The sequence below is a fragment of the Balaenoptera borealis genome, assembly GCF_965194805.1.
Source record: "Balaenoptera borealis genome assembly, chromosome: 12".
NCBI lineage: Eukaryota > Metazoa > Chordata > Mammalia > Artiodactyla > Balaenopteridae > Balaenoptera > Balaenoptera borealis.
This window is the reverse complement of record NC_138869.1, coordinates 80,370,762-80,389,817: the sequence shown is the minus strand read 5'-3', so window position 1 is coordinate 80,389,817 and position 19,056 is coordinate 80,370,762. Positions and strand designations below refer to the sequence as shown.

Below are 19,056 nucleotides of genomic sequence, written 5' to 3'. Positions count from 1 at the left end.
TTTTAGCCTCTAATCCAGCAGATTCATGAGCGTTCTCCAGAAGTCTCGTTGGTGTTACTTTTCTCTGCTGCTTTCGGCTGGTGGAGAAATGCATCTTACTGGTAAGGGTCTGGGACTCTAGAACCTGTGTAGTAAAAGCAGAATTCTTGTAAGCTGTATCAGGACAAACTTCTCCACTGAGGCTGCCCAGATGCTCATCTGAATTCCTGAGTATCACGTGAACACAGGGGATATGTTGGTGCCTGTTGTTGTGTCTTTCATGTGCCCAGTGAGGGTCTGCTGAGCTTGGAAAGGTGGGCTGCTTGGTGCTGTATAATTCTTATTTCTTCTTATTATTATTATTTTGGCCACACCCATGCAGCCTGCAGAATCTTAGTTCCCTGACCAGGGATCAAACCTGGGCCCTGGCAGTAAAAGCACTGAGTCCTAACCACCGCCATGGAATTCCCTTTCTTTTTTTAGTGCTCTGTAATTTGCATTTTAAAGACAGGCAGAGTAAGGGGTAAAAAAAAGCTCAATACTTTTATAGTCCATGGCTTTCTCTTCTCAGTGTTACCTCTGGCATTCAAACACAGTACATTCTGAACTGATTAAGGGCAGTGGATGGAAGATTGCCCAACCCTGTTAAATGCACCCAGAGTCTTGAATTTAATGACACTTGAAGCTACTTGAATAAAATGGAACTGTGGATTCTGTGGGGCTCTGGTGGCTCTCTGACTTATTATGGAAGGTTCAGATGGTAAGAACGCTGTGTCTCATTAGCACCTGAGACATAGCCTTGCCTTTATCTTTTCTTTGGTTATTTTGCAAGTGTTTGACACTTCTTTTTGCATTTCTCATCTGTCTTAGAGAAGCAATGGAGTGTAGGTTCAGAAAACAGACTTTGAAGTCAGGCTGTGTTAGTGTCCTGGCCCATCATTTCCTTCACTGCTCTGTGCCTCCTTTTCCTCATCTGTAAAATGGGAATGATAGTGATCACTGCCTCACAGGTTGCTGAGGATATAAAAGCACATGGAAATGACTCAGAACAGTCCTTGGGACATAGTTAGTGCTCAGTCAAGACAGCTGATACTTAATGCTTGACAGGTCATCTTGTTTTCTCCCTTGCTGTCCAGGCCGGCTCCCAGGTTTGTAGATTGTTACACTTGTCTCTGATGTAGTTGGGAAAGGAGTTCCTACCGTTTTGTGAACCCTCCCCTTGTTTATTTGAATGTCCTTTATTTTAATGCTAAATAACAATTCAATTATCATGCAATAACACTGCCTACCCCCAACAGTTCCCCATAAGTCACACTGACCAAGTTTTGTCCTCATACAGTCCAATAAGTCCCCAGCTACCTCTCTTTAAGTCCTAGTTCTGAGTGTTAAGAGACTACATCAATTTTGATTGTTTTACCATATTTGTAAGACTTACCATATTACTCACTGTAATTTACTTTTTTTTTTTAATTTTTTTAAAAAATTTTTATTTATTTATGGCTGTGTTGGGTCTTCGTTTCTGTGCGAGGGCTTTCTCCAGTTGTGGCAAGCGGGGGCCACTCTTCATCGCGGCGCGCGGGCCTCTCACTATTGCAGCCTCTCTTCTTGCAGAGCACAGGCTCCAGACGCACAGGCTCAGCAATTGTGGTTCATGGGCCCAGTTGCTCCGCGGCACGTGGGATCTTCCCAGACCAGGGCTCGAACCCGTGTCCCCTGCATTGGCAGGCAGATTCTCAACCACTGCGCCACCAGGGAAGCCCTGTAATTTACATTTTACAGTCAACTCTTCCCCTCTTTACTTCTCCTTTCAGTTTCTTTTTCTAATTATACCTGAATTTTTAAAATTGCATTTAACCCTTTCACAATTATGGAATAAAGCCACTGGAAACAGTTCAGGACCTATCCCTCCCTTGAATCACCATGTCATTCAAGGTGGCCCTTTGTGTTTGCAGCCCCTGGATCAGAGCTTCTCAAAGACCAAACGCAAAGGATACCCAGCACTTCTGATGGAAGGACACTCCTCAGCGTGGGTACATGTCCTTCGCAGGTCCACCTGCTGATCAAATTCAGATATTTGTCTGAATCCTTCAGATATTCAGATATATGTCTCAACCCCACAGCTGTCACTCAGGGAAAGATTGTTGAGGTCATAAGAGTTAGATAACTAGTTCCAGTAACACGATTCTGTTTGCTATTTCCTTTCTCCTAAGCCTCAGTCTCGTTGCTGCTTATTCCTGTGACTCTACTCTTTTGCTGGGAAACCAAGCCATCAGACCAAAACAAACAGATCAAGTTAGGAGGCCTGAAGCTCTTCCTCAGCCCCAGGTCTTCCTTCTTGTTCTTCTTCAGCATTTGCAGGATGCTGGACCCAGACTCGCCAAGGAAGCTCTGTGGTCAAGTTCACCAGAGAAAAAAATGTCAAGTTGACCAGATGGACCAAAACGCATTGGTTTAGCTGCCTTTGTACCCTCAGGTGAACAACCTTGTTTCTGCTTCATAGGTTAGTGAGTGAGATTTGGGGGTAGAAGGAGCATTACCATCACACCAGAGCAGCAACACTTTCTCAGCTCTGCCTTCGCAGAAGGTGGCTCTTCTTGGGCTCATAACAAAGACATGTCACAATGTCACCACAAGGCTCAAAGCATGCTTCTTCCTTTTGCTCTTTGTCCTCTGCAGTGATGGGGGAGCCCCATCCCCTAACCAGGAAATATTGAAAAATTCAGCATCGCGTGTGTTAGCATATTACTAGGAGGAAGCTAGAAGGGGTGATTAAATGGCTTGGTGGTGAGTCATCGGTAACCCTTTTTGTGAAACCACCTAAATATGGGGCATACTATGATCTCCTTCTATAAAATATGGAATTAGCTATTAAACACATACATTTATTTGAATTCAGGGTTTCACCAAAATCAATGTACTCATGAAATCACTGATGTTTATTGGTTGCCTAATTTTCTAGTATCTGCTAAATGGTTTTGATCTAATAAGAAACTGTAGGGGTCCCTTTGGTTCTGAGGGCTATACACCAGCCCCTAGGAAGCTGCTGGGCTTCATGATAAAAAGAGCTGGAAGTGAATAACAGAGCTGCCATACGAGCTGCCAGCCCTCACCACGCTGAGCTCCACACTGATCGGCCACTTAGTCTGCTCTTCTGTCGTTTCCTTACCCCTCCCCCTCGCCCCCCACCCAATTCCATAGCTACTTTCTCCCTAAGTAATTAATAAATTATTAGTCCATTTTATAGACACATTCCCACTGAGATGTCAGTGACTTATATGTTCCTACAAGCTCCTGCGTTTTCATACAGACAATAGGAAAAGGGCAGCACTGAACTGAAAATATGGTACCTAATCCTAGAATGTTAGACATTGGATCAACTGAGTAAGAGTATATAGTTCTAGAAGTCCTCGACCCTTCGTATTGAATGGAAATTTGGTCTCCACGTACCATTGGTGGATCCTGAAAACAGACAGAACCCTTCAGAAAAAGCACATGAGGAGAAGAGAATTAACTTGACTAAATTATGAGATCAGCTTTATTCCACCCAGGCTGGTGGGGGACACAGGAGAGATGGTTGATGCCCTTGAACTATTGGAGGTTGTCAGAATGGCTTTGTTCTCTTGACAGCTCTTCCACTGGACCAGATCTAGACCTGGTCATGAAGAGACAGGATGAGGACCAAGTGGCCCAGATGGTGTTGGAAACAAGAGGATCACATTGAGTTTAGGCCTGATTGGCACTAAAGGTATTCAGAATGAAAATATGGACCCTAATATATTGGGAATATTGTTCACTCTAAAAAAAAAAAAAAAAGAGAGAGACTTCTGTTAGATTTTAGTGCCCTGAAGACCATTTTGTCCTTCCTGAGAAAATGTATGCTTCCTCTTTTCTGATAATAAGAACAATGTATCTGACTAGCTTCCTCATTTCATTGCTAGGAAGCTCTGTCCCTAGAGTTACATTTTAAATTTACAAAACACTGTAACTACCTCATAGGTTTTTATTTACATTCTTTTTCTTAGTTGACTCTCTTTTTTTTTTTTATTGGAGTAAAATTGCTTTACAGTGTTGTGTTAGTTTCTGCTGTACAATGAAGTGAATCAGCTATATGTATACCTATATCCCCTCCCTCTTGGACCTCCCTCTCCCCCCCATCCCACCCATCTAGGTCGTCACAGAGCACCAAGCTGAACTCCCTGTGCTATACAGCAGGTTCCCACTAGCTATCTATTTTACACATGGTAGTGTATTTATGTCAAACCTAATCTCCCAGTTCATCCCACCCTCCCTCCCCCCCCCACCATGTCCACATGTCTGTCCTCTATGTCTACGTCTCTATTCCTGTGACTCTCCACTCTTATAGCTTCCCCTTTTTATAGTTCATGTACATACATATAGTTTATGTATAGAACTTTTATAGTTTATGTTTCTTTATGTCTATTCTAATGTAATTTTATGCATTAGTATTGTAAGCCGCCTCAAATCATTTGTAAGTTATAGAGTGGTTTAAAGTGTCAACTACCTCAAGTCATTGGTAAATGTGGAGTGTCAGCTTTCAAATCGGATGACTCCTTAGAAAGAAACTTATGAAAGAAGTTAGGTTTAGCACGAGGTTTTCTAAGGACAAAGAACATACCGAAAGCATTTGCCCTGGGCATGCACGCCGTCGCTCTCTTTTGCCCACCCCCATTCCATAGTATTCCACCCAGAAGTCCGAGGTGCCTTTGTCTGGGAAAGTAGCAGGTTGATTCTTCAGCCTTGAGTGAGAAGGTGGGAAAAGGAAAAATAATATCTACCTCTCCCCCTCCCCTTACCTCACTGGAAAGACCCACCTCTCCCCAGCTGAAATTTATGCGTGAAAGGCTACATTCCTTCTGCTTTATGGGCTATGACCCTGGGTGTCGAGAGGCTGGATGTGAAAGCTTGACAGAGTGGCATCGTGTGACACATGAATCTAGGACAGAAGTGTCCTGCATTCCCCTAGAGCATTTTCCTCCCACTTTCCTTCTGTGATTTCTGTGTGCTGGGAGAATCATTAGGTCTTGGGCTCTGAGCTCTTTCCTCTTACCAGGCCTGATAGGGACTTAAGTGGGAGGGAGAGTCAACATAAAGGTATTTCTCCCTTCCTTCTTGAAGGGGGTGTGTTCTGGGCTTGTCTGCCTACTGGGCAGCAACGTGCTGCAGGAGTTGCTGGTGAATCAGTGGCCTGTACGCCTGCCAGCGAGCTCCTGTGGCTCAGATATTACGATTATCTTTCCAAACAGAACAAGAAGTGATTGAGCCACGGTTACCCCAGAGGAAGGGCTCACTGGGGCTGTGATGTGAAGAGAGGAGGAATCACAGGTAAGCCCCAAAGCTGTGATTTGATTCCTTAGAATGTGTCTTACTATCATCCTTACTACCTGTTAATCTGAGATGAATTTTCCCCTCCCCATGGGGAAAACTCTGATTTCAATATCTCATTTCCTAAAGAAGGGTAACTAAAGGAACAGAGAGTGGAAAAAACAATGAGCAGATACAACAGAGTTCAGCTTCTCGGTAATTATATAAATCGAGATGTTTGGTGAGTCTCAGACTAGAGGTTTGCTGACTCAAAGCACAGCCTTCTCTCTATCGATTGCAACACGGTAACCCCTATTCTTGGGGGTGTGCCTGGGAGATGGATTGACTGGAATAAAGAAGGCTCGGCCAAGGGTAATTGTTAAAAATGTCAATCTCGCGGCTTCCATGAATTAGTCATAGATTTCCCCTAGCCATCTCTTGAAATAAAAATATTCTTGATAAGATCAAGTTTATTTTCACTTTAGGATGAATTAGTTTAAGCTTTGACCTAATTGGTATATTTCCAGGAAGTGCTTCCCTTCCCTTAACTCCTTCTCTGGACTCTAAAAAATCCACAAACTGACCCTTTTAATCCTTTCCTCTGCTCCCTCCCCAAATAAATATAAAGCGATACACTATATTTTCTGACAGTCCTTGAAAATTAGTCATTTTTCTTTTCCTTTTTCTTCTTTTTCATGAAGAATTAATTTATGCAAACCTGATATTCTATGTACTCCATCCAGGCCAGATACTAAATAATGAGAAGTTACCAAAGGAGGTATAGAAAGAAGGTCAGGGTGGAGAAATGTGGAAAAATGATGACTTTGGCATTTCCATGGAGAAATCCATTAAACTAAACCTGATAATAACACACATAGGCTGGAAATTACAGAGACAAGAGAAGTAACAAAAACAGATAAAAGTACATTCTATAATTTATCAGAGTATTAGCACAAGCCTTTTGTTATGTTCTTAATAAAACCACTATTAATTATTCAACCATAACCCAAATTTAAAGGGATTGTATATTGTATAGCCACATATAGTACTTTATTCAACCATTAACAAGTAACATAACCTTGAGCAAATTATTTAGCTTTTCTTATTCTGGTCACTTGATTTGCAAAATGGTAGCCATGAGCATGAAGTGTTCAGATGAGAACCTGCCTGTGTTGAGTCTTAGAAACTTGACTTTCAAACACTCCTATTCTGTGCATGACCGCAAGTTGATGGAAATTGTTGCCGACAGGCCTCAAAGGTACATATGTCTTGCTTCTCTAAAAAGACAGTGTATTTCTTTATTCCTTTTTAAAAGCAAGGACAGGGTTCCCATCACAGGGTTTATCTCTTGTGGCGCTGAGGGTTAGGCGAGCACAATACTGTGGCATCCATATGCCCTCTGGTGTCATTCATTCCACAATTAAAGGGATACAAATATCCTCCTAGGAAAAGTAAGTGAACACATTCATTCAAACTAGGGTGTCAGTGACATTTTTTAGCACTTTGGCTGGCAGCAAGTGTGAACTGGATGAAGCAAGAGGGTACTGGGTACGGAAGGACATGAGCAGGGGCAGCGGTGTGTCCCCAGGGTGAACGACCCAGAAAGTAGAGGGATGGCATCCCTAGGACAGTGTCACTGAATTCAGAGTTTTGCTTACGGCCGCTCTTTAAGAAACCACGTTCTACCCAATCTAAACATATGTCTCCGCCACTTTCACAACAGTCTGCCTTGTTCTCTTTCTAAAGGTCTTTGGCAGGGAATACCCATAGCTACATAGAGTGTGTCTGAGCAGAGACATGCTTACAGGATGTCAAGGTCTCCATAGTTCTGGACTGGATACACGGTCTTGAGAGCTATGAAAATAATCTTAGGAACCTGGAGGGATGGTGCAAAAGATCTAGATCATCATCCTCTCTCCCATGCCCAGCTGGTTCTAGCCTTGCTGAATTCCACCACTGTAGTACACAGAACCGGGCGGGGCGGGGGGGTGGGCGGGGCTCCTTACCACGCCCCCTCCCCAGCAAGCCACAGATAATCTCATCAAGGCTCCAGTTCGACGGCAGCTGAAAACCTGGGCTCTGGCATGTTGAGGCCAAAAATCCATAAGAATTAATAAGTGTGAAAGTGCCCTGGCATTTCCTAGAATTATAGTAAATTTCCCATGCACAGTCGGTTGAAAGAATGAAATGCAAAGAGGTGAACAGCCATGAGGTATGTAGCCCTAAAATGTGCAAAATATAGTTAAATCTTGTTGAAGGTTATCTGGTCTTCATCGTGTCTCTGGGTTCTCAGTGAGAACGTCAGTCTTTAATCCCCAGAGGCCCACAAACCATGGAAACGCTAGTGGTTTTTTTTTGTTTTGTTTTAAAGAAAGTCTTTTAAATTAAAGACTTTAAATAAAGTCTTGAAGATAATTTCCTTATCAGTTGCTTCTTTCTCATAAGACAAAATTTTTAAAAACCTGATCATAAGAATTCCTTTATTATTAGGGATAAGCAGGCATTTACTCTAAATTTGTGGTGTTAGGACAGCTTTGTCACAACAGAACAGATTCACACCTGCAAAGTTTTGGGTAAAGAGGTTTTGTATTAAGCAGATTATATTTTCCATGACGACCTTTCACACTTGTGTTTGTACGTTAGCCTAATTTCGCTTAAAGACATTCCTATGCTTAATCTCTTAAGAGAATCGGGCTAATTATTTCTAAGAAGAGAAAGACATATTTCTTAGGCGTATAACACTCTTCTACATTGTCGACCAAGATGCCAATTAAGCAAGTAACTAGCAAAAGAAAAGACACAGCATAGAATTTTAAAAATATTTAGGTTAGAATTTTATTATATGACCATGTGCACCTTTAAAATTGATAAAGAATTTTACAGGTGGTCTTGATAAAGAATGGTTTAGTCAAGGAATGTAGTTAGTGTAACTGGTTATTCATTTGGAGGAAAATGAAAGTAAACCCCTATTTTATACTGAAACCTAAGATAACTCCAGAAGGACTGAGAATTTAAAAGTATATAACAAACAAATGAACTAACTCCCTTAAAGAAGTGTTAGAAGATAATATAGGAGGATATGTTTACCATCTTTTTATAGAAAAAAAATTCTTAGCCTGACCCCAATTTAAAATCCATAATGGAAAGGATTGACAGAGACATTCATTGACGAATGTCTTAAACTTTTGTGCCGAACAGGACAACGTAAAAAGTTAAAGACCAAAGACAAATGATAAGGGCTTCCCTGGTGGCGCAGTGGTTGAGAACCTGCCAATGCAGGGGACACGGGTTCGAGCCCTGGTCTGGGAAGACCCCACATGCCGCGGAGCAACTGGGCCCGTGAGCCACAACTACTGAGCCTGCGCATCTGGAGCCTGTGCTCCGCAACAAGAGAGGCCGCGATAGTGAGAGGCCCGCGCACCGCGATGAGGAGTGGCCCCCGCTCGCTGCAACTAGAGAAAGCCCTCGCACAGAAATGAAGACCTAACACAGCCAACAATAAATAAATAAATAAATAAAATTAAAAAAAAAAAAAAAAAAGTTGAGCAACATTCATCATGGCCCTTTAAAAAAAAAAAAAAAAAAAAAAAGACAAATGATAAGCACATATTTATAACACAAGTGACAAAGAGCTGATATCCATGCTATGATGAGCTCCTAGAAGCAGTTCTTAAGAAATAGGTGAACATTCCAATAGAGACACTTAGGACAATGACTTAAATAGTCAAGCCAGAAAAAAAAATATATAAATGACCACTAAACATCTGAAAAAATGCTTCATTTTATTAATAATCAAAGGCATAAAAATTAAAGCAATTAGATAAATATTTGCCTGTCAGTTTGGCAAATATTAAAAAGATGTTGGGGCCAGTGTGATGAAACAGGCATTTCTACACCTTACCAGGGACTGTAAATGGTACAAATTAGGAGGGCCATTTGGCCATGTCTATCAAAACTCAAAATGTAATAACCTGGAATTAAAGATGCACAAGAAGAAGGTTAACAGAAGGAACATTTGAGGCAGATTATAGGAGTCTAAATAACAAATTTGCCCTGATAATGTGTTAGATTTTTGTCTGTACATAACGTGAAGCCCAGAAGGTTTTTGAGTGTGGATTGGCACGATATTTGCAGGATAGGTAGAATGCCAGGCAACTGGCTTTATTTCTAGAAAAATCATTTGGGGAACATGATTGGAAAATGTGCTTTTACTTATTAGGAAATGATGATGAAAACACTGTTAATATGCTTAGGGAAGCTTAAAGAATGAGTGTTTTTTGGTAGATTTGAAACAATTGAGGTTTAGCAGTGTGAGCACTGAATGAAAAGTCAGATATTGTTTTACTCTTATTTAAAAATAGATCACGCAAGAACAGTTTGTAACGTCCTTAATCTGACCTTTCACCCATGAAGACCCCACAAAACCTGTTCTGTAGGTTCTTTCCAGTAGGCCTGACGAATTGTGCTTTCTCCCTTGAAGAGCTGAGTTTCCTTGGACACTGGTGACACTCACATTGTTAGGAGGATAGCTTTGAAACATATATTCTTCTTTTTCCTGAATAAAGAAAGCTTAATTGTCAGGAACTCAGATGGGGATCATGTTAATAATCATGACTCTATTAAAATCATGGCCCAAGCAACAAAATGAACTGGGCCCAGAGTCCAATAGAAATAACAGGTTCTTTGGGGGAGAGAAACTTAAGGAAATAGTCAATACATTCTTTTTATTTAGAATTTAGGTTTACCCTCCTCATTTTACACAAGTGTAAAACCAAAATAATTCCCACTTAATTGCCAAAATAATTAAAGCAATACATATGAAAGCATTTTGTAAATGAGAAAGAATTATCCTATTTCTTCTTATGTAAATATCCCCGCCCTTGAGTGCGGTTCTGGTACTTTTTTCAAGCAAACAGTCCAAGAGGAAGGTCAAATTCTCTGGGCTTTACTGATTGTCAGTAAGCAAATTCGAGTGGGGAAGCTGGGAAACAATGACCTGGGGATTCCAGGAAGGCTGGGTCCCCAGTTGCTAAGCTGAAGTCTTGGCTGAAGAAAGAGCTTGGCACCTTTTCTGGAATGCCGTTAATCACGCTTTAAGGGCTTGGTGGTAACTTGTGTTCTACTGAACCATGAGTGACAGGAGCAAATCCTCAGTTACAGGGGGTTGGAATAGAGCCAACCCTTGAGGCTGGCGGTCAGGCTTTTTACAACAGAATTGAGCTAGACTTGTCTGTGAGTGATAAACTCAACCAGTACACCCGAAGCAGTATTGGGTGACGAGCTAAGAATGACAAGTCATTCTGTATCTCTTCTAAGAAACAAAGCAGAGATAAATGAATTTAAAAAAACCAGAATCCTTGTGAGGAGGAAGCAGACAGCTGAGCTAGGCTGACAGCACCAGCAACAGGAGAAATGCTCTCTAGCTGAAGTTCCGATTCGTGGCAAAGGACAGAGGGCCTCGTCAAAAATGTATCTCAATTTTTGGATGGAAAAGAATCAGATAAGAGGCATGGTCACAAACTGGACTCCGAAGGGAGATCCATTCAATGAAACATCGGAGAGTTTAAATAGGGCCCTTGGAACAGAGAGACTCCAGCAACCCGGCAGTTGTTTTCAAAAGTAGGTCTGATCATGGCTCTTGGAGTTTCCCCAAGTGGGTGGCACGAACACCCTGCCTGGGAAATTGGAGGCGCTCAATACACAAGGCTCTCGATACACAAGTGATTGGACAAATCAAAGTTTAGCAGATTGGTAAAGTGTCGCAAGGAAAGGGACAACTTAGCTAAGTAATTCCTTTTGTCTCTTCCAGCCTTATAACTCCGTAGTTCTTAAAAAACCTACCGCTATTCTCAACCGAAGGGCTTAATTCTTATCAGGTTCTCAGCCCATCTCAAAAGATGTTCAGGAATGAGAATAATCAGTGTGAGGAGGACACAGGAACAGAGTCCAGTAAAAAAAAAATTTAATCTTTCTAGGCTCAGATGTGATGACTGGCAGACACTAATGAAAAGAACAATTACATATACAAATAGAAACTGGGAAATGGGCATATAATAATGGAATCTGAATGTGAACAGATCTGAGTGCACCCTATTTTCTTGCTTACTTTATAGAAAAGGAAACTGAGTCCAGCAAGTTTTCTTTTTAACTTTCACAAATTCTAGCAGATAAGGGACAATGCTGAAGTTAGGGTCTAATTCATCTAGGTCTCTTCCCACTAAGTTTATTCAACATGAACACACTAAAAACATGCTGAAATATAAAATATGTGTTTAAAATTTTACTGGGAACACATGTTTGTACAGACACTCACTGAACTTTTAAATAACTTTAGAGTCCTTCCAAAAGAAGTTGGTCTAGCTCATAAAAATTACCAAACCACCAAACATTTTTCCATATATGACACTGGTTATCTTTTCTGTCTCCCACCTATATTCCCACCTGTCTTCTCTACCATATCTGCCTACTGAAAGGAATGCAAAGAAACTCTTCTCAAAGGCAAATGGCCCAAGGACTCCCATACAAAGGCAGATCCCAATGAAAATGTGACCAAAAACTTATAAAATAAGAGGTAAAATAACACCAAGATTTTAAAGGTCCTCTGCCTATTAATCAGTTCTATTTGAATCCTGATTTCTTTCAGATCCCAGCTGGAGATCTGTTCTTTCCATTTGTGTGTGTGTGTGTGTGTGTGTGTGTGTTATGCATGTGTGCACATGTGAATCCAAGGCAGAGAGGAGGGTGACAGTTCTACTGGGAATTCTTCTATTTATAGAGGAAGAAACATAATCCCATAAATATTGATGCCAGGAAAACAGCCCAAGAGTTTAACTCTGCCTAAGAATAGAATGTTGCTAAAAATGCTGGAAAATGTAGGTGAGAGCAGTGCCAGTTAAGCACCACTGTTGATAAGGAGACAGCTGTTGATATAAATAAATGATATTTGGATCCATAAATACATAACTGGAAGATTGAGGAGACAATGGGCAGCTGTCTCCAGAGGCGTAATAGCAAATTCTAATGATTGTTCTCTAAAAACTGAAGGACAGGGATTATCAGGAATGAATTCACTTGAATGAATTCAAGGAAATGAGGGGAGTCCCACCACGGCCAAGCCTTCCCATGGACGCCGGGGCCAACACAGCTGTAGGTCAGGCTTCGCTGGCCCCCAGCTGCACAGAGAGACGTGTGTTGTAAGCAAGCACACACACTCTGATGACAAAAACAGCTTCTCGTCTATGGCAAGGGAACATGGATTCTGAGGATATTTTTTTAGATAATCAGGACCCTTCCAGCTTAGAAGGGATGTGCTGAAAATACCACGGGGTTTGCCTCTAGTGAAGGCAAAGTTAAGTTGGATTTAAGATTACACCTCCTCAACACACACACACACACACACACACAATATTTCTTGACCCTCTTTAGAGTCAGATAACTGAGTTACTGTAAAAATGTATTTTTACTACCTCGAAGCTGGGATCCCTCCATTTATACAGTGCTAGCCGTCAACCCAGGAGCACCTTTTATTTGATCAGTTAATTTGACTCAGATTGAAGTCAAATTCTGACACAATCCAACAAGTAACTACAAAAACTGGTGGTGAGATTGAAATGCTAGTCGTACTAATATTAGCAGCTATCGATCGTTGAGGCTCACCACCTGTCAGGCGTTGTTCTGAGTCCTCTATACTCAATTACTCATTCAATTCTCCGAAAAACCTCTGAATTAGATACGACTTTCCCCATCTTATAGATGAGCAAACCGAGGCATAGAAAGCCTAAAAAAATGTCAAAAGGCATCTGGTTGATAAACTCCAGGACCCGAAGCCTTTGCAGGCTAGCCACGGAGCCTGTTTTGACCCATGACCCTGGAGATACGATTTTCCTCCTTTTGATTAGTTGTCAAATACAGCCCAGTTAAATTCGAATTTCAGAAAAACAGCTGTAATTCTGGACAATGAATAGTGTCCCAAATATTGTGTGGCACATACTTACACTAAAAAATTATTTGTTATTTATCTGAAAGTCAGTCTTCCAACCCTACCCCAGAGGGAGCTGAGTGCACCAAGGAAGCAAAGAAAACATTTTGATAAATTTGACGTTTGGTCCCAAACTCCAAAGGAGAATTCAAGTCACAGTATTAGCCTCGGGGCAGAACTCTTTTTCCCTCTCCTAGAAGCAGTCTAGAATAACAGCTCTCAAAGCTGTCTGGGGGTCAGCGTCACTTGGGAAGCTTTAATAAAGCACATGGCTGTGCCTGATCTGCATAAGATTTAGTAGGTTTACTGTGGGATGGGGGCACCATTATTTTCAAATGAGCCCCTAAGTGTTTCCTCATCTCCTTCCCAGCTCCTCCTCCTCCTTTTTCATAGCCCGGCTATTCATGACTGGGAATCACTGGTCTGAAACCCTGATTCTAAGTTCCACTTTACCATTTCTAGCCAGTCCAAGGAGACAGCCCAGGCTCCACCCTCCAGTATGGGAAGAAGAGAGAATAAACAGGCTGAGAGGATGAGAGTTTCCTCACAAAGCTTGGAGCTGTCACCCAGGCCTCCTCACGTTGGGTTTGCAGCCTCAGGCCTGGATGCCACATGCGAGAAGGAGATTTTTCAAAGAGAGAGAGATGGAGAGAAAGAGCCATATGAGGGCCAGGCCTCCCGTTTGGAAGCAGGCCCTGGCACAAGAGAGGGGGTAGATCATGTTAAAAAATGGTCCCTGGAAGTGGAGGAAAACTGAGAAAGGGGCTGGAAAGAGCACAAGCTCCGTCTGCAATGTGGCTGCACTCCAGGAAGGTACTGGGAAATAAATTCAGCAGGACGTGGCAATTCACCAATAAACAAACAAACAAACAAATATATAAATAAAAACAAATAGAAAATATCCAAAGGGCACAGAAAAAGAAGTTCTATTTCACAAAACTGTTCAGCTATTTTACATATATATAAAATTTTCATTATATGTGAGTGTGTATATATATATATATATATATATATATACATAATACAGATATATACACATTTCATTATGTGTGTATCTATATCCTCATCTTATAAAATATGTTTCTTTCTATGGGGTCAAAAATATTTGAAAAAACACCACTCCAGAGCCAAACATCCATCCCTTTTGGAAAGCAGAAAGCACAGACTAGAGGGAATAGGGCTCAGAGCAGGTCTGGGGAAGCAAGATGGGGAAGAATGATCTGGAGACTGGACAGCTGCCCAAAGAGAGTTAAAGCAGTCGATTTAGGGGGAGTCTTGGCAGGCAGGTGGGTGGGAGCATGCAAGGACCATTCACTAAGGGGAGAAGGTAAATACAAAACGGGTATGTGTCTCATGGTTTATTTTTCATGCTGCCCTGGAAAGCCCTAGAAAGAATCTCTGCTGACATGTAGGCCACATCTGTGGGAGTCGTTACCCTGTCTCTAACGCCTTTTCTCTTTTCTTTTTTTTAATCAATATTTTTTTAAATTGAAGTATAGTTGATTTACAATGGTGTGTTAATTTCTGCTGTATAGCAAAGTGATTCAGTTATAGGTATATATACATTCTTTTTAAAAATATTCTTTTCCATTATGGTGTATCCCAGGACATTGAATACAGTCCCCTGTGCTATACAGTAGGACCTTGTTGTTATCCATTCTATATATAAAAGCTTACATCTGCTAATCCCCACCTCTCACTCCATCCTTCCCCACCTGTTCTCTTTTCTTGTAGATCAGAGAGCAAAGCCTGAGGCCGTACTGCTGGGATGGCAGGGCGTGTGTGAAGTTTAAAGTGCACCCAGGAAGCAAGGTAAGGGCTGGAGAACCAACCCTGGGCTTCTGTGCTGCTGACCCCAGGCACTTGTTCCCATGGTGGGTTATTGAGCTTGGGAATCATAGCTCTTCATCTTTTCCTATGGAGATGTAAAGAGAAAGGGAATTTTATGACCATGACTATGGACTTTTGTCTAAATTATTCTGAGATAACCATGAACTTGAGGACAATTTGTTGCTAACCACATCAACTATGAAGAAGGCCACAGGGAAGTATTCCTTCATGTTCTGTCAATACTGGCCAATAAAACTTTAAAAAAAATTTTGTTAACAAAACCCTACACAACATAAAACGTACCACCTTAGCCATTTTTAAGTGTAAAGTTCAGCAGTGTTAAATATATTCACACTGTTGTGCCACAGATTTCTAGAACTTTTTCTTTTGGCAAAATTGAAACTCTATACCCACTGAATAACAACTCTCCTTTACCCCCTCCTCCCAGTCCCTGGCAACTGCATTCTTTTTTCTATTTCTATGAGTCTGACTTCTTTAGATCCTCATATAAGTGGAATCATATAGTACTTGCCATTTTGTGATTGGCTTATGTCATTTAACATAATGCCCTTAAGGTTCATCCATGTTCATAGCACGTGACAGAATTTTTTTCTTTTTGAAGGCTGAATAATATTCCATGCCTAATAAAACTTTTGGCAATGATGGAAGTGTTCTGCGTCTACACTGCCTAACATGGTAACCACTAGCCACATGTGGTTATTGAGCACTGGAAATGTGGCTAGTATGACTGAGAAATTGAGTTTTTCATTTCATTTTATTCTAATTAAAATTAAATTTATTCTAATTAAAATTAGACTGTCACATGTGGCTAGTGGCTACTACATTGGACAGAACAGTTCTAACTCGTGATTTTTTTCATTGCCCCCAAATAACCTGTCTGTAAATGATTAAATCTTGTGACCATGACTATGGGCTGAGTTTTGTCTAAATTCTTCTAAGATACCCATGAACTTGAGGACAGTTGGTTGCTAATTACATGAACTATGAAGAAGGAAATTTGCTGGATTGGTTCACTATTATTTTTATGCTGAAATACTCAGAGTCTATCTTTATATTAATGGTTCTAGGGTCCTTGGTTGTTTGAATGCTTGTCTTTACTGAGATGAAAAGAAAACCTCAGTGAAATATAAAAGCCTGGATATTAAATGCACCCAGCTGCAAAGTTAAGCAAGCCATGATTTTAAAATAGCCTGTGTTGAGTCAAATTTGATCACTTAGATCAAACTTAAACTTAGAAGAGAGTTCTGGAGAAATTTTCTAGTAGGTTTATAAAGAGAAAAATTCACTAGTTCTGCAGTGGGAGTGGAAGTGATGGTGTCTCTGGTGCAAAAAAATAACCAAATGCTCAGGGCTTCTGATGAGCCCAGCTAGGCTTTACCTCCATGTGCATTTAAAAATTTTGGCTTGAATGACTTGTTTTTGTGCCTCAGCCTTGCATGGCGCACACGTCTAGTCACAGACTGTGACTCCAGCTGTTCATGTCCTGTCCAGAACCAGGAGGGACCAGGGGAAGATGAGAGTTCCTACGCTCTGGCTCTTCTCCTTCTTCATGATCACCGAGGGCTGGAATGGCTTTCTGGGGGTGAGTTTGTGTACGTCCCGTTTTCTTCTCTACCACCTCCCCTCTGTCCTTCTGGCACTTTGAGCGTCCGTCACTCTCTAGGCAACTGCAATGACAAAATTTCATAGACTTGGCATCAGAAGCGCTGGGTTCTTGTCTCAACATTACCAGCATTAGCTGTGTGGCCTTGGATGAGTCACTTCATCTCTTGGAGCTTAGATGACCTGACTGCAAAAACCAGGATCTTGGACTAAGCCATACTGGAGATCTTTTCTAACTCAGCGCATCCTCTCCTATGGCCTCTTTGATGGAGAAAAAGCATATAGATCGACATTAGCAGTCCTTGGCCTCTTCCCTACCTATACTCACTTTCTTTTTTTTTTTCCCAATAACCTTTTTTTAAATTGAAGTAATAATTTACATATTTTAGTTTAGTTTACATAGTTAATTTACAATGTTGTGTTAGCTTCAGGTATACAGCAAAGTGATTCAGTTTTACATATATATATGTATACATATATATATTCTTTTTCAGATTCCTTTCCATTATAGGTTATTATAAGACTTTGAGTAGAGTTCCCTGTGCTATACAGTAGGTCCTTGTTGTTTATCTGTTTTATACATAGTAGTGTGTATCTGTTAATCCCAAACTCCTAATTTGTCCCCCACCCCCCCTGCCCCGTCCCCTCTGGTGACCATAAGTCCTTTCTCTAAGTCTGTGAGTCTGTTTCTGTTTTGTAAATAAGTTCGTTTGTATCATTGTTTTAGATTCCACATGTAAGTGATATCATATGATATTTGTCCTTCTCTTTCTGACACACTTCCCTTAGTATGATAATCTCTAGGTCCATCCATGTTGCTGCAAATGGCATTATTTCATTCTTTTATATGCCTGAGTAATATTCCACACCTATATCACGTCTTCTTTATCCATTCATCTGTCGATGGACACTTAGGTAGATTCCGTGTCTTGGCTATTGTAAATAGTGCTGCAGTGAACATTGGGGTGTATGTATCTTTTCAGATTAGAGTTTTCTCTGGATATATGCCCAGGAGTGGGATTGCCGGATCATATGGCAACACTATTTTTTAGTTTTTCTAAGGAACCTCCTATTGCTCTCCATAGCGGCTGCACCAATTTACATTCCCACCAACAGTGTAGGAGGGTTCCTTTTTCTCCACATTCTACTCACTTTCTTGATGCTTTCATCTGGGGTCATGGTTTTAATGTTCTCTGCATGCCAATGACTCCAAACTCTGTGTCTCCTTCTCACACCTGTCCCCCGAACTCCACACTCACGTATCTACTACCTACTTGGTATCTCCAGTTGGGTGCCAATATCCCCTCAGCTTAGTATGTCCAAAATTAAACTCTCAGGTTTAATTTTGCCCATAAGATTGCCTCCTTGCCCATCTCAGCAAATGGTATCACTGTCTCTCCAGCTGCTTAGGCAGAAAACTTATTATTACGCTTGACACTTCTCATAATCCATGTCTAAACCATTAGATCTTTTTTTCTGGTTTTCTCTTTAAAATATATCCAGACTCCAAACACTTCTCACCAACTCCATGGTTACCATCCTGATCCACACCTTCATCATCTCTCACCTATATTATTTCGATAGCTCCTGAAACGCTCTCATTGCTTCGGTGCTTGTCTATTCCCAACACGGCCGCAGGATTGAGCCTTCTAAAAAGTGGAGCAGAGCACACCTTTCCTCTGTTCAGAACTCTCCAGTGGGCTCCCATCCCACTCAAGCAAAAGCTAAGCCCTTGCCACAGCCCAGAAGGATCTACAGAACCTGCCTCCCCAGAGGTACTCTCTGACGTCACTTCCTGGCCGGCCTCCCGGACTCCACTTAGCTACTCTGGTCTTCACGTGCCAGGCATATTCTTATCCCAGGGCCTTTGCACCTGCTCTTCCCTCCTCCTGGGAAATTCTTTCTCAGGGATCCTCACTTTCCTGCTTCCTTCAGGTTTGTGCTCAAAAGGTGCCTCAGCGACGTCCTGTTTTGCCCCCTCCCCCACCATCCCTGGCTTGCATTTTAGATCCATGATTGCAGTTTATCTGGGAGATCCAACAAGGCCTTATGAAATGCAATATGACCAAGCCTCGCTGTAATTATTCTTTTTTTTTTCTTCTTCACAGAGTGATGATGGCATCAAAACAAAGCAAGAACTCATTCTGAATAAGGAAAAGCCTCTAGGTGAGACTCCCTCAGATAGCATGGTACAGCACGCACTGGAGCCCAGAGAGCAGGGTTCAAATCCCAGGAGTGCTTCTGATGGGTTTTATGATCTTTGGCACATCGTGAAGTACCTCAAATCTGTAAAACGATAGTTATATTAATTCCTTGTGAGGATG

At 41.4% G+C, this 19,056-nt stretch overlaps 1 protein-coding gene across 5 annotated transcripts in view; it reads left to right on the top strand.

Moving 5' to 3' along the window:
- Window positions 1-2,078: 2,078 nt before the first annotated feature.
- ADGRF1 (adhesion G protein-coupled receptor F1) overlaps window positions 2,079-19,056 on the top strand; it is a 39,806-nt gene continuing 22,828 nt past the window's right edge. For 2 of the 5 annotated variants that reach the window (XR_014232704.1, XM_082347567.1), the window contains exons 1-4: window positions 2,079-5,322; window positions 15,014-15,091; window positions 16,561-16,712; window positions 18,841-18,898. Coding sequence is in view for 4 of the 5 variants with exons in the window: in XM_082347567.1 (XP_082203693.1) it covers window positions 16,644-16,712; window positions 18,841-18,898 (127 nt within the window). In the remaining variant the exon portion in view is untranslated. The remainder of the gene's footprint in view (window positions 5,323-15,013; window positions 15,092-16,560; window positions 16,713-18,840; window positions 18,899-19,056) is intronic. The other 3 variants (XM_082347568.1, XM_082347569.1, XM_082347570.1) reach the window with 3 other exon arrangements.